Below are 15,000 nucleotides of genomic sequence, written 5' to 3' on the forward strand. Positions count from 1 at the left end.
CCCCATTTTGAAGGTGGTTGGTTACTGTGCCAGAGGGGCAATAGGCTGCAGAGTCTCAGAGGTGATGTTGCTTTCAATTCATTAGTCAGAACTAGTCTCAGCACCACCCAACCACACATGGAGGCCAGGAAGGGGAACATGGATCTGGAAGATGGGAGAACCACTATTCTTCTTTTATATCTTCTCGAATTTAATCAGGTTAGATTATACAGTGCTTTCTCCTTCCATTTTTCTTCCCACCTCTGTGCCTCTGTTCATGGGATTCCTTCATTGTGTGGAATGTTCTGCTTGGATGTCTCTTTTCAAACATTGCTACTACTAACCCTTGAAGGCCCATGTCAGTTCCCATCTTCCCCGACCAACCACCTGTCTTACCCAGAAGCCCTTTCAGCCAAAAGCACCATGTATCTGTAAATACTATCTAATAAGCATATAATATCTTTTTTTTAAAAAATATATTTTATTGATTTTTTACAGAGAGGAAAGGAGAGGGATAGAGAGTTAGAAACATCGATGAGAGAGAAACATCGATCAGCTGCCTCCTGCACACCTCCTACTGGGGATGTGCCCGCAACCAAGGTACATGCCCTTGACCGGAATCGAACCCGGGACCTTTGAGTCCACAGGCCGACGCTCTATCCACTGAGCCAAACCCGTTAGGGCAAGCATATAATATCTTGTGAGGTTTCTTAAATTTGGTAAGTATTTAACTCTTTAATTGCTTTTATGCATTAGCTTCCCAAATATCTATCTTCAGGGGAAAATACTGAATGCTCTTATGTTTTATTTCTTGCTATATTCCATGGGGCTGAGAACAGTGTTATATACAAAATAGGCACCCAATAATTATTTGTTACATTAAATAAATTGCTCATGATCTCGGTTTTTATATCCCTTCACAGGGACTGTTAAGTTAATAACTGTAAAAATGAAGCCTTCAAACATAGGCCCCCTCTCTTAACAAAATTAGGTAAGTATATAACAAGACACACAGGGTCAAGTAGATTTAGTTGTTTATATATAAATTATCAATTAAAGTGAATACTTTCACCTATTTTTTCCCCATCTCAATATGAAAAAAATATTTTAAATGATATTTTTAGGGAAAAAAAAAAAGAACAATTAGGTGCCAAATTACATGTGACTATCATATAAGAAAGAGTATTAACTGGTACAAAAGATCCCTCACTACACATTACTTTCTGATCCATGGCCCTAGAAAGACAGTTACTTGAGTTTATTGTAATGCAGTGAAAATCAGAACTTATAACACCCAGGATATGCAAACATAAACAGTTTTTTAAAAAAATATATTTTTATTGTTTCAGAGAGGAGAGGGAAAGGGAGAGAGAGAGATAGAAACACCAATGATGAGAGAGAAACACTGATTGGCTGCTTCCTGCACACCCCCTATTGGGGATCGAGTCTGCAACCCAGCACCATGGCCTTGACCAGAATCGAACCTGGGACTCCTTCAGTCCGCAGGCCGATGCTCTCTCCACTGAGCCAAACCAGCTACAGCCAGCTTGGAAGTGACTTATTTAAAAGAAAAAAAGGAAAGAAAGTTCTAGAACAGGGGTGGGCAAACTTTTTGACTCGAGGGCCACAATGGGTTCTTAAACTGGACCGAAGGGCCGGAACAAAAGCATGGATGGAGTGTTTGTGTGAGCTAATATAAATTCAAAGTAAAGGAGCGGAGGGGAGAGCAAGAGAACCGGATAGAATAGCCGGATCCGGCCCGCGGGCCGTAGTTTGCCCAAGGCTGTTCTACAGTGAAATAAGTGATATTGTTCTAGCTGGGTGAACCCTCTGCCTTCAAGTATGTGTTTTTCTTGTCAATGTACAGAATGATGCTACCAATGGGATTAGACTTCATTTAATTCATCAACGTGTATTTTAAAAAATGGCATCCATTTGCCATGCACAGTATACATAATTCTGCAGTCAACAACATCCTTTTAAAAAATTATATCTCTGCAATGTGAATTTGATAAATATAATCACTATACTTCAGGAATTTTGAAAATTTCCTACTTTTTTCTTCTGCTATTCATGAATGTATAAGAAAAGTAAAATGAGCTATGCTTAGAATTTATAAGTTTTTATGGAAAGGAAAGGAGGGAGAAAAAAATGTCATTTTAAATCCATTCAAATTATGCATTGCTTCAAGAAGAAATAATGAGTTGCTAATCAAGGTAATTAATATTTATTCAGTACCTTTTATGTCTGTCATCACGGTAAGGTGACCTGAGGTAGAGCTTGGTTGGATATTGCTAAAAGTACTGAAAGCAATAGAAAAGATGAATGCTTAAAAGGGATTTTAAATGAAGGTTCATGATAGAAGCAAAAACGGGGTAGGGAGTGTAAAATGATCAATTCCTTCTGGGGACAGAAGTGGGACTGGGGAACACTTGACAGAGAATTCAATAATAGCATAAGGCTAAGAATAGACCCTAAGAGAAAAGTAAGGGAAGCATCAACCAGGGGGTGAGAAGGCCAGGACAAACAAGGAAGCCTGTGGGAAATAAATTATATAAGATTAATACAAGTAATCCTAATGTCTCTTACCCTGATACTGACAGATTCTCTGAATATAACCTAGAGGTGGCAATGACCTGGACTTAAGCTTGTTATTAGGTCGAGAGCTCCCTACTTTCATGTTTAGCTCTCTTTAATCCTGAGTGCCTAGAACAGCTGAATAGTTTTAGAAACTATGTGTCAATACTCCTCTTTCCATGCTAAAAGGAAGAGACAGGGAAAGAAGAATTATGAATTTCTGAATGTTTATGCTAAAAAATTAAATGGACAGTGGGGTCCAAGAAACACAGAATACCTTTTTCAAATCACAATTGGCCTGAAAAGTGACACTTAGGAGATCAAGGAAAACAAAGTCATCTCAGGGCCAGTGAGATACACACACCCAGCTATCCTGGGAGCTCCATTTTAGAGATAACCTATAAAATCCCCTGGCCTTCAATTTCATGGAAAACAGCTGTTTAGTTAATTCTTTGGAGGTAAAAGGCCTAATGCACTTTGCTTAATGTATAAACCCTTTCACATGAGGTGTATAATTTAAATCACACAGACTAGCTATTTCTCAGCTGCCTTTAAGAATAAGCTACACCAGAATATTCAGAAAAGTTTCTAAGATTTAAAATCTGTGGGCTGTGAAGAGGGGTAGTTAGGATGCCATGGGAGACTTGCTTCTGGATGTACATCAAGCATGTTAAACTTGCGGCCCGCGGGCTGCATGCCTCGTTTATTTGGTCCATGTTAGCCTTTGAGTTTGACATGCTTGATGCACACCGTCAGTGAACACAAGAATTACCCATTATATAACCAGAGGCACAAATCTTTGGTATGAGACAAACACCAAAAGACCAAGATTTTCAGCTTTTGGCTTTCAAAAAAGGGACCAGATGACAATGATATTAGCCTTCATTTTTTATCTTCCTTTACACCCACACTAACAGTTAGACTTTCTATTCAAAATGGATTCTACTGCTTGTGGTTATTTCTACTCTAAGCAAAGGATTTTCCTAGACCTTAGGGTTACTGATAACTGGTTTAAGATGTTTTCTTGTATTTTCATATTTCAAAATTTTAAGTTTTAAAATTAATAATCTTCCACTGCATCTTCCTTTACTCTTTTATTTTTAAGTGAAATATAAGAAAAGATAAAACATAGAGCAGAGAATAATGAGGATAACCTAGGCCTGTAAGAAAGGTGGCTAGCTAGATGTCAGGTATGTGAGTGGTAAATCAGGGAATACCAGTATTATACAGAAGATATGTCAGTCCATATACAATTCTTCCTAAGCCAGAGGAGCCAGAATAGTGGAAGCAGAAAGACAGACACCCTTTGGTGGGAAGAGAAAAAGCTCTGAGCTCCATGGCTGCAAAGGAAGAAGGAGTTCTTTCAGTTCTATTTCAAGAAGCTTGAAAAGCGAAAGCCTTTATCCATGGCTTCCTCCCAGAGGCACAACCCCAGCCTTGTAGGACTTGCAAGGTTTGTAGCAGGCTGTACTTCCTCCATGCTTAGAGATCCACTTTCACCTACAAGACAGCATTTCTACTCTGCTCTTTCTGTGCATTTTAAAGTACCCTGAAGTATGGTGATATGCTTCCTCACTGGCTGGCCAAGTTACTTCAAGAGCCAATTAATGTTTTTTGTTAGTATTTTGGCCACAAAGTTGCCTAAGTTTTTGGTGGTCTGCCCCAGGACTATTTTACGATGAGCTCTATTAGTTCTAGATGCAATTTTGCAGATCCTAAGATTTTTCCAAAACCACATATATCATGTTACAAAAGAAAAGCCTATACTGTTTCTTTCTGTGAAATTACTATTGGTGCCTATTTAACCCAGTGCTTGGCCCAAATAATAGGCTTCCTAATGCATCTTCATAACTTCTACCTAAATTCCCATAAAAACAAGGATGGGTAGGAGTATGGACTTTTATAAACACTAATTTAAATTATCCCAGGCTTGTGTTTATTATGTTGCTCCCTTCAAAAGTAAACAGAATTAATTTCAAACAGCTTTCAGGAGAACTGAACCCATGCCCTCCTGTTCTGACAAACCTCCATACTACCAGACTGGTTCCACTTGGGCATCAAGCGGAAGAACAAAAATGCACAACTTTTCCTGAATACATAATGTAAAAGAATACATTTTAAAAGTACATACCCATATAAGCTGCCCAATGGATAGCTCGTCTATCTTTTTTGTCAAAAGCATTAATATTGGCACCTCTAGACAGGAGTAGTTTGACCATCTGGAATGACAATAAACACAGTCATCAAAATTCAGAAGTACAACTGTTCATGAATATCCTTTGTGATGAATACTCATCTTAATCTCTCTGGCACTGAATTTCTGCACTTATATAAAGGAGTTATACTAAATGCTAAAGACCCTTTAGCATAATTCAATAAATGACAGGATAAAATATGAAAAAGGGTTCACTGTGGTTGTTTCAGTATCTTTTAAAGATGCCAATTTGTGTCCTGGTATTTTATGAACAACTAAGTACAAGTTTGTAAAAATGAACTATTCAAAAAAGGGTTTTACCCTTACTTTATAGCCCAAAGTGTTATTAAAATAAAAAGCACATTCTTATTCCAGAAGTGCCTTAAATTTAATTCAAACACAAGTGTGGTGTCCATACCATGATTAGTCCTGAAGGTCCCTGCACAGTCTACTTATCTCATAATATACCAAGAATAGTATTTCTGTTATGTCTAACCATATTTTCAATAGTTTCCCCAGTGCGAAGCGCGTTCCAGATTCCTAAAAGGGATGCATCTTGTGATCTTAACTGCAGTGGAGGCAAGAATTCTTTGTTGCAAAGGCAGAGAAGAATAGTGAAAATAACTCTGCAGCCATTAGCTCTCAGCCAGAGAATCTTGGGAATGTCACTTTACCTCTTTTAGTTTCTGTATCTACAATAAAAATGAAGGACTAGACAAGCTGGCCTCAAAGGTTCTTCTAAATCTGTGTTTTGCTTTTTTCTAAGTCTTCTCTGTACACATAAACTCTACTCTTTGCTATGAAAACACCTAACATTAGATAATGCTTGCTGTATAAGACAATTAAATACTTATTTTCTTAAATTGTTTTCTTTTGATGGTCTGTCAACAAAGAATTCTTGACTAAATATTGATAATAAACAGTAAGAAAATGTCTTCTAAACCCCACCTTCCTTTGCTATTCTATTCCTGGGAGCACAATAAACTTTTGTCTTCTGAGACTATTTTTCCAATAACAGAACACAGTTTTCACATTGTGTTATAGTTGGCAGTGTTCTCCTATCTCCCCAGGTTGACTATGAAACTCAAGTAAGTGCATGGGCCGCATCTGATAAATAAATTTCTATATTTGAGAAAGTTATATCATGAATTATGAAAGAAGTTTAAAGGCTTTCATAGTAAAATCAGACTAAATTACCAAGATAAATATTTTTGGTTGCTTTTATCATGAACTAAGGAATAGCTAAAAAGGCAAGTTCATTAATAATTGGGGTGAGGGAGTGGGAGGACTTCCCACAGGTTGAGAACCGCTAGTAGGGTCGCCTAAGACCATCGGAAAACACAGATATTTACATTACGATTCATAACAGTAGCAAAATTACAATTATGAAGTAGCAACGAAAATAATTTTATGGTTGGGGGTCACCACAACATGAGGAACTGCATTGAAGGGTCGCGGCATTAGAAAGGTTGAGAACCACTGACTTAGAGGAAGAGCACCATTGAATACCACCTACCTCACCATGTCCACTGAAAGCTGCATGATGTAATGCAGTTCTCCCTGCTCGATCAGACACGTTCACATTACTCAGAAGAGGTACCAAAGCTTCAGCACACTTTACGGCTTTATTAGCAGCAGCTATGTGTAAAGGGGTTTGCCAATTTTTGTCTCGAGCATTAACATCTGCAGAATGCTTCAAAAGTACCTGAACTGCTTCCTAAAATACATGAAGATAAAAGTTATAAAAGACAAATGAGTTAACAGTTTTAGAAATTTTATATATGAAATAAAATTTCCTGAGTAAACAAGTAGAAATTTACCACCCCCCAAATATATTTTTAACTAAAGGCAGTACTCAGAGTTATACAGGATGCATCAAGATCAAACATTCTCTATCAAAATGTGCAAGAAGAAATATTAACAAATATTCTTTAAAAATAATAGTATATCTAGTTTTTCTAGATGGTGAGGTAAAATTAATTTATACTTTCAACAGTTTTAAGATGTATTGCTTTGCCATTAAATATATATAAATTTAAAACATAACCATGTCCCAAAGTACTACACATGCTATATTTTACAAAATAAACAATTATTAGGATCTAGTTCATGAGGAAGGGGGGCGGGAGTATTTGAAGTCTTTGCTGTGAGGCTACCTGGTAGGAAAGTTAGTGTTGACAAAGCAATTTAAGAGTTTACTCTCCAAAGGATTTGTCTCCCAGAAGCTTAAGGAAAACTTCACATCTCACAATAAGATCCTAAGGAATCCAGTATGCCACTGACATTAAGCAATATAAAGCAATATAATCAAAACTAAAAATAAAATATTCTCCTTATAGTGATAATCCTATCTTCAGCAGATGAATGATAATAGAACCAGAATAGAAGCATCTCAAGTCTAGTAAAACCGACACTCAGTTTTCTTAGCTGTAAAGAGGGAATATCTCATCTGTCCACCACTCATCTTAAGTCTGCTATTCAGCAAAAAAACCCCGAAGGTAGATGAAAAGTGTTCAAAAGTGTAAAATAGCTATAGCTTTTTAAGTCTTTGAAATAAAAAGTAATCAGAACTGTTTGAAATATGGGAAACAGCACAAGTATTTAACAGGGCTAGCAAAAGACTGGCTAGAAGCCCAGTAATCAATCAACATGCTAAGGAAGTCAGCCAGCTAATCAAAGATATATGGAGACCTACCCTATGATCCCACAATTCCACTCTAGTTATTTACCCAAGAGAAATTTCAAAAGACCCATCTAAGAATGTTTATAGTAGCTTTATTTGTAAGAGCCAAAAAAACAGAAATGCAAATGTCCATCAATAAGAAAATAGATAAACCAACTGTTGTACATTCATACTATAATGAAATACTGTTCAGCAATAAAAAGAATGAACCATTAATATACACAATAATATACACTAATCTAAAAAATGTTATGTTGAAGAAAGTCAAGACACAAGAGCACATACTGTATGATTCCATTTTTCTACAGTTCTAGGACAGGCCAAGTTACTCTATGGTGAGAGAAATCGAATATGGGCTGTCCCTGGGGACAGGACAGCTGACTGAAAAGGGACATGAGGGAACTTGCTGGAGTGATGGAATCCTTTTCTGTCATGATTGGGGAAAAGATGACATGGGTGTGTATATTTGCCAAAATTCAAGACTACACACTTAAAGTCTGTGCATTTTACTGTAAATTATACTTCAATTTAAAAAATAAATAGGGGGAAGGATACATAGAAGAATACATATTCTCTATATATTCTCAAAATTATGGAGAACTAGGCAGTGTCAGGATTCTCCATCCTCATCCTTAAAAAGGGCATATTGTAACTTGGGGAATAAAACTAACATTGTCTATATGGGAAATGTCAGTAGGTATGTTAAAGACATATGAGCAAATAATTAAAAACAAGATGAAGAATTTATAATTGGATACATGGGGCAAATATAGCATACTGTAGATGCCAGGCTTGCCTTATCATTCCCACTCTGGAATTCGTGATGCATATATTAAAGCTTCTGAAAAGTTTTTGGGGGATATTTGTTTCAATACCAAGAGTAGAAAAATCAAAACTATTGTTTTGTTTCACTGAAAAGCAAGAATAAATCCAGTTTATGGTAGGTTAGGGTAGGTAAGATGGCGCCTAAGGAAGGCTGTAAATTCAGTAACTAAGACTCTAGAATCAAGAGAGATTAAATTTTTAACCCTGGGTCCACTGCTTTGTACTGAAATGGTTACCTCCCAATTCATATGTTGAAACCCTAACTCTATGTGACTGTATTTGAGGACAGGGTCTTTAGGAGATAATTAAAATTAAATGAGATCATAAGGGAGGGACCCTAATCTGATAGGACTGGTGGCAGAGAGAGACAGGTTCCCCTGGCGCGCCCCCCCCCCCCCCCACTTTTTCCACCATGTGAAGACACAGTGAAAAGGTGGCAACCTGCAAGCCAGGAAGACAGCCCTCACCGGAAACTGACCCTGCTGGGCCTTGACCTGGGACTTCTAGTCTCCAGGCTGAGAAAATAAATTTCTATTGTTTAAGACACCCAGTCTTAATTTTGTTATGGCACCCCATGCTGACTACTATAGCACCATTTACTACTCAGAATAATGCCTGTCAGATCACAATAGCAGTGATCTTTGAAAATACAGAGAAAACTAAAGAAATTTCTAATGACTGGAGATATAAAACAAAACAGGTAAATTTCTGGAAGTTACAAACCAATGTGTCTGATGTCACATCCCAGTAAAATTCACGATATTATCAACCCATTATAAGAATTTAGAAAATAATGTAGGCATAATCAAGGGTATTCACATGGTTTCACTAACGCTGTCAAAGTGTGCCTTGACTTAAAAAACAACAACAAAAAACCCAGCTAGGTACATATCCTATGACATCAATTTAAATAAGATGATTAAATATGGGACAATGACAACAGGTTAAAATATTATATCCAAAGAGTATTTATTCATAGCTTGGGGTCAATCGAGAACAGTCCCTACAGCAGTAGCTGTCCTTGGCTCCACTCTCCCTTTTAAGCAATTTTACCACTGATTTGAAGTCAGGTACAGGAAAAAGGATTAACAAATCTGCAAATAAACACAATGTTTGGATGGACTGCTTCTTATCTCACATGATAATGCAATTTAAACTCAGTTATCTTAAGAGAATTAATATGTAATTCCTGGAGTTAGGCAGTAAGTAAGGAAGTAAGTAAATAAATAAAAAAATAAATGTACAGACTCCACAGGATCCAGTAATGTGATATGGACCCCCAGGGTTGGTGGGGGCACTCCTAGAAAACTATTGTACTGGGCAATGTGTCAAATTTTGCTCTGTCAACTTAATATAAGATAGTGATTTATTAATACTTTTGGGAAATCTATCAGTAGAGCCAGGCAATTTAGATTAAAACAAATGTGTTCTGTTTTTCTTTGGGCAACTAATTTAGTAGTCAATAACTTACTATTCAATGAAAAAATTAAGCTGTTAATAATATAGGCATAGAATGTTCACCAAATTTCAACACAGGTTATTTTTGTATAAGAATGTGGGTGATTTGTTGTTTTATTTTTAAAGTTTATATTGCTTGAGAAGTATGTAACAAGCATGCATAATTTTTATAAAAATAATAACAGCCCAGTTGGTGTGTCTCAGTGGTTGAGCATTGACCTATGAACCAGTAGGTCACGTTTGGATTCCCGGTCAGGGCTCATGCCCGAGTTGTGGGCTCAATCCCCAGTGTGAGGTGTACAGGGGGCAGTCAATCAATGATTCTTTGTAATCATTGATGTTTTCTTTCTCTTTCTCTTTTTCTCTTTCTCTCTCTTCCCTTTTCCTCTCCCTTCCTCTCTGAAATCAATATATATATGCCTAAGCAACCGAACGACCAGTCGCTATGACACACACTGCCCACCAGGGGGCAGATGCTCAACGCAGAAGCTGCCCCCTGGTGGTCAGTGTGCTCCCCACAGCCAACCTCCCGCGGTTCCCTCCCCCCAGCTGGCCAGCCCCGATCGGACTGGGCGAGATGGCCCTGATCGCTGGCCAGGCCAAGGAACCCCACCCATACACGAATTCATGCACCTGGCCTCTAGTAAAAGTATATTAAAAAAAACACACATACACACACACACACAGAAACCACACACACAAAAGCCCTCACACTCAGAAATTGATTCATTCAGAATACTCTGCACCAAAAGAGAGCTGAAGTGTATGCCATACTTTAAGAATGACAGTCACAAATCAGTGGTGCATACAAGCTGAGGCAGCCAGCCAATATGACCAGGTGGGCGGAAACTCACTGAAGAAGAGCTGAGGAGGAGCTTGGGATATTTAATCTGAAGCAGTCAACCCAGGCTCAGTGAGGGAATTAAGCCCTCAGGCATCCACTGTATGTAACAAACTAACCTCTCTACCATGCACCCACAGTGGTGTTAGCTATATATGTCCTTGGGAAGATTAAGAAAATAGTTACTCCACTCATCCTCTGTAGGGCTTACTTCTCTCATGGTATCTCAAAAACATAAACCGAAAGCTACCTACACTTTTTCCTTTTACATACCGCTCTGTGGTTATGTTTTCTATTAAATGAAATAGCTCTCTTATGCTCTCAGGATGAAATGTGAATAATTAAAAGAACATTCATAAAATTGATAATCTTGACTAGGTTTTCTAGCAGTTTTGCTAATTTATGAGATTTTGGTTTAAAAAAAAATGACCCCTAGGATTTACAGAAATTTTATTTTTATGGAATGGTCATGTTTTATAGGTGTTTCCCATAATCCTACAAAAAAGTAATAATACTACATAGTCCAGTAATTTTTAGGCTGAAAAGCAGACTTAAGAAACTTATTAGGGTCCTTGCTTTCTAATCTACAGCTTCCCCTTAAATTCAGACTAACTACATAATTTTTTAAAAAAGTCAGCAGTCAGTCAAGTCTCTGGGTGGAATCTGCAATCTTCCTCTAACATTAACTAAAATAATTAAAGAAAACCTTTAAGAATTTTTGGTTTGTTTTACAATCTCTGGAAATATACAGTGTTTTTTTCTGATGATTTAATTTGGCAGAACTCCACTAATTTTAACTCATATTCCCAAGAAATTGGTAGGTAGGACTATTTTATTAATAAATTGCAATGATGATATTTACTTCTTCCTTGCTGCCTTTATTTAAAGAAATTTCTTGACAAGAGGGCTAACCACAAACTTAATAGCATTATCATGAAATTTCAGAGTTTAAAATTTTTTAGTTACTATATCCCAGTTTTCACAATAATCCTCAGATTTGCCCCCCAAGATCACACAGCTAGAAAGTGGCAAGTGATATCTGAAGCCAGTTTCTCTAAACCCAAGTTCATCAGCCATAGCATACCAAGGACCCAGAAAGATAGAAAAATAATTTCTCTCTTGTAGGAAGTACGTTTCCTACTCCTCTCTACTTCAGACTCCAATTTTGGTTGCTTTTCCTTCCTTTGAAAATACTGAATTTAAATATGAGCTCACAGGCAAGCCTACTTAATGTTTTTATATACAATATATTTACTAAGAGAAATTTCATACCTCACTACAAGATGCAACTGCTCTGTGTAAAGGTGTCAACCATTTGCTGTCTTTGGCATTAACTCTAGCTCCTGCAACAAGAAGAAAAAATAAATTGAAATATTTTGCATAAAATATTTTACGTATATCTCTTAAATAGCTATATATAGTCCAAATTGAATAAATAACAATTGAAAAAGTAGTACTTCGCTTTAATACTTTCTAATAAATTACCCTTAAATTACAAAACAAAACTATCCCTTTTAATTGATATAATTATCCAATAAGGAATTCGCTCTTTTTATCAAAAATAAAAGATCACATAAAGGCTAGAAAAGCCACCTTTATACAGAGCATATCCAAAGTAAAAATCAGTCTCCACTTTAGAATGTGTGTTAGGAATTCAAATAAATTAAATAAATAAAAATACTCAGACATAAAATGTAGGCCATCAAGAAGTCTTCATTATATTTCTTTACTAATGAATATAACATGTTATAGAACAATATAATATCAAAATAGTTTTCCAGTGACAATTAAAAACTCATTAGTACTATAAAGTTACTGTATAAAACAGATATAATCGCTATCAACTTAAAAAAAATTGAGAAAGAGATGAACCAACACACATGTCTTTAATACCTAAAGGCTTAAAGAAGTAGTAATTTTTTAAACAATCAACTATGGATAGCTGTTTAAAAATCATTAAGTCAATAGACAAAAATTATCCTTAATAGAATGGAAATACATTTAGCAAGACAAAAAATGCATAATTTTTAGGGGGGGAAATCTAGTGTCTCCATAAAATCCACTGATTTGGTACCCAAGTCCCAACCAAAGAGAAAAAGCCCTGGCTCTTTGAAGTATAAAGGAACTGGTGATAGGTCCTGCAACTATCAGCAATCCTAGGTTTACGCACAAAATCTTAACTAGCTTTACATATCTAGTCCAACCTCCTTATTTTCTAGATGAATTGCAGACAGAGTGAACACTTCATTGTCAGAGTAAGCCAGAGCAGAACCAAGGACAGAATTCAGACCTCCTAATGTTTACATTCTGTTTTGAGTGTGAGGTACCAAGGAATATTGAAGTGCAGTGACTCCAAGTATAGCTCTAGAAACTACTAGCTATGGGCCTTTAACTAGTTATGTGATCCTAGTCATTAAAACAGGAAAAAATAAAATAGCAGCCCCATCTCAATTGTTGGAGGTAGGTTGAGACCTATGGTAGAAGAAAGCACTGCTGAGAAGACAATAAAGATAGCAATTTAAGGAATGTGGCATTGATGACTATTGCAAACCAACAATAAGAGGTATTATTCTGTAAATGCTAGGAGTACATCACCTTAAATCCAAAATGGTTAGTCCCAATGGTATAAAATCAAATAACTTTCTATTCTAGACTCACCTTCTCCCATAAATCCATGTACATCAACAGAGCATGCCCTTAAGATTTGCAGCCTAAATCTATGCCATTGTCAAATATCTGAATTTAGATTCACCTTTCCAGAGTAGAGATATGATGAGATTTCTGATATGTTAAAAGCAAAAGAGAATAAACAAGCAAAAATCAACAGCAGGGTCACTCAAATAGGCTGTATCCATTTGATACCATAGTTAGGGTATATAGAAAAATCTAGACAACTAGCTTCCTCTTACCCAATTTTTCATTTAATAATTCATACATATAAAAATACACCCTGAAAGAATAGATTTTTTAATAAAAATGTTATTTAAGGTAAGATTTTCAGAATTAGATAAATGTCTAGCTCATTTAGACATAGACCAGAAATGAATTTTAAAAAAGAAAAAAATCTGGTTATTTACATTAGTCTATTCTGGGCTCTAGACAGCAAAGCAGTCGAAGAGAGGTCTGGACGTGTGGGGAGTCAGGGGTTAGTGGAAGGAGCCCAGGAGTGGGACCTGTGATCTAATAATGGCTCTGTAACCAATAGGCTGTGTGACCTGAGGCTGTTACCCATAGCCCAGGACTTCATTTGTTGATCATAATCCCTGCCTCCTACATGTGTATGTGCATCTGTGTGGGTTGTGTATATGGGTCAGGGAGAGTTGGGTGAGGGAGGATGGGCCTCAGGTTCAAACAACATAGGGAGCTTCTGTTTCTGCAAAGTGAGCTCTAAGAGTCAGGCACTAAATCAGAGAATCCCATTTGACTCTAGGTCTCATTCTGCAAGATAACTGACCCACCTGCTGGATCCTTAATATACTCAGTCACCAACTGCCAACTCTTTGATTTGTGCTAAATGATCTGCAAGATCCATTTTCAGTTATAACATTCTATCCTATTCTGAAATACTCAGAATAAATTATCTCCTATTATTAAATACCCTGCTCTACTTTAACATTAAATAGATGAGGTAGTATCTTATAATTCATGCCAAGGATCTTCAAATTACAGCCCATAGGCTGCCTGCCACCTGTTGTGTAAATAAGGTTTTACGGCTACAGAGTCACACCTATTCATTTAAGTGTTTAATATATAGCTTTCAAATTAAAGGAATTGAGTAGTTACCAGAGTGTCTGTAAGGACCTTTACATAAAGTCTGTCATCCTCTGATCTAGGCTAAATACTTGATAGTTGATACTATTAAAGTTATTTCAATTTTTCATATGTGTTTGTAATAATTATAAATAGTACCACTAATAATTTTCTAAAACTTCTATTTGCAGAGAATAGTTCTCTTCTCAGTTCCTAAGCCACAGAGCAGACAGTCCATAACCAGTGAACTGGGGCAGGAGCCAAATACTTTCACTACTCTTCCCAAACTGGAAATAATGTTCTCCTTTGGCCACCTACCAAAAGCAGTGGCAAAGCTTCAGATTCTGTTTTCAGGTTGGGAGTGAAATAGACAACTACATTTCCATTTCCACCTGTAATGTTGTGGGGGAACCAACAGCAGCTGCATTGTATCATTTAAGAGGGAGTTATGGATACCAGATATTGTGTATTGAACTAGTACCCACAGCCCCCCAATTCATATGTTGAAGTCCTAACCCCAGCACCTCAGAATGTAACATTATTTGGAAATGGGGTCTTTACAGAAGTAATTAAATTAAAATGAAGTCATTAGATGGGTCCTAATGCAATATGACTGGTATCCTTATAAATAGAAGAAATTTGAACAGGCATGTACAGATGAACACAAGGAGAAGGCGGTCATCTATTAGCCAC

General features: G+C 36.7%; 1 protein-coding gene across 7 annotated transcripts in view; it reads right to left on the reverse strand.

Moving 5' to 3' along the window:
- Positions 1-15,000, reverse strand: part of ANKRD28 (ankyrin repeat domain 28) — a 141,849-nt gene that overhangs the window by 40,245 nt on the left and 86,604 nt on the right. For all 7 annotated transcript variants that reach the window (XR_013960873.1, XM_080673699.1, XM_080673696.1 and 4 more), the window contains 3 exons: positions 11,830-11,900; positions 6,267-6,467; positions 4,688-4,775 (listed from right to left, as the gene is read on the reverse strand). Coding sequence is in view for 6 of the 7 variants with exons in the window: in XM_080673699.1 (XP_080529825.1) it covers positions 4,688-4,775; positions 6,267-6,467; positions 11,830-11,900 (360 nt within the window). In the remaining variant the exon portion in view is untranslated. The remainder of the gene's footprint in view (positions 1-4,687; positions 4,776-6,266; positions 6,468-11,829; positions 11,901-15,000) is intronic.

This window comes from Plecotus auritus (assembly GCF_963455305.1).
Source record: "Plecotus auritus genome assembly, chromosome: 6".
Classification (NCBI taxonomy): Eukaryota; Metazoa; Chordata; class Mammalia; order Chiroptera; family Vespertilionidae; genus Plecotus; species Plecotus auritus.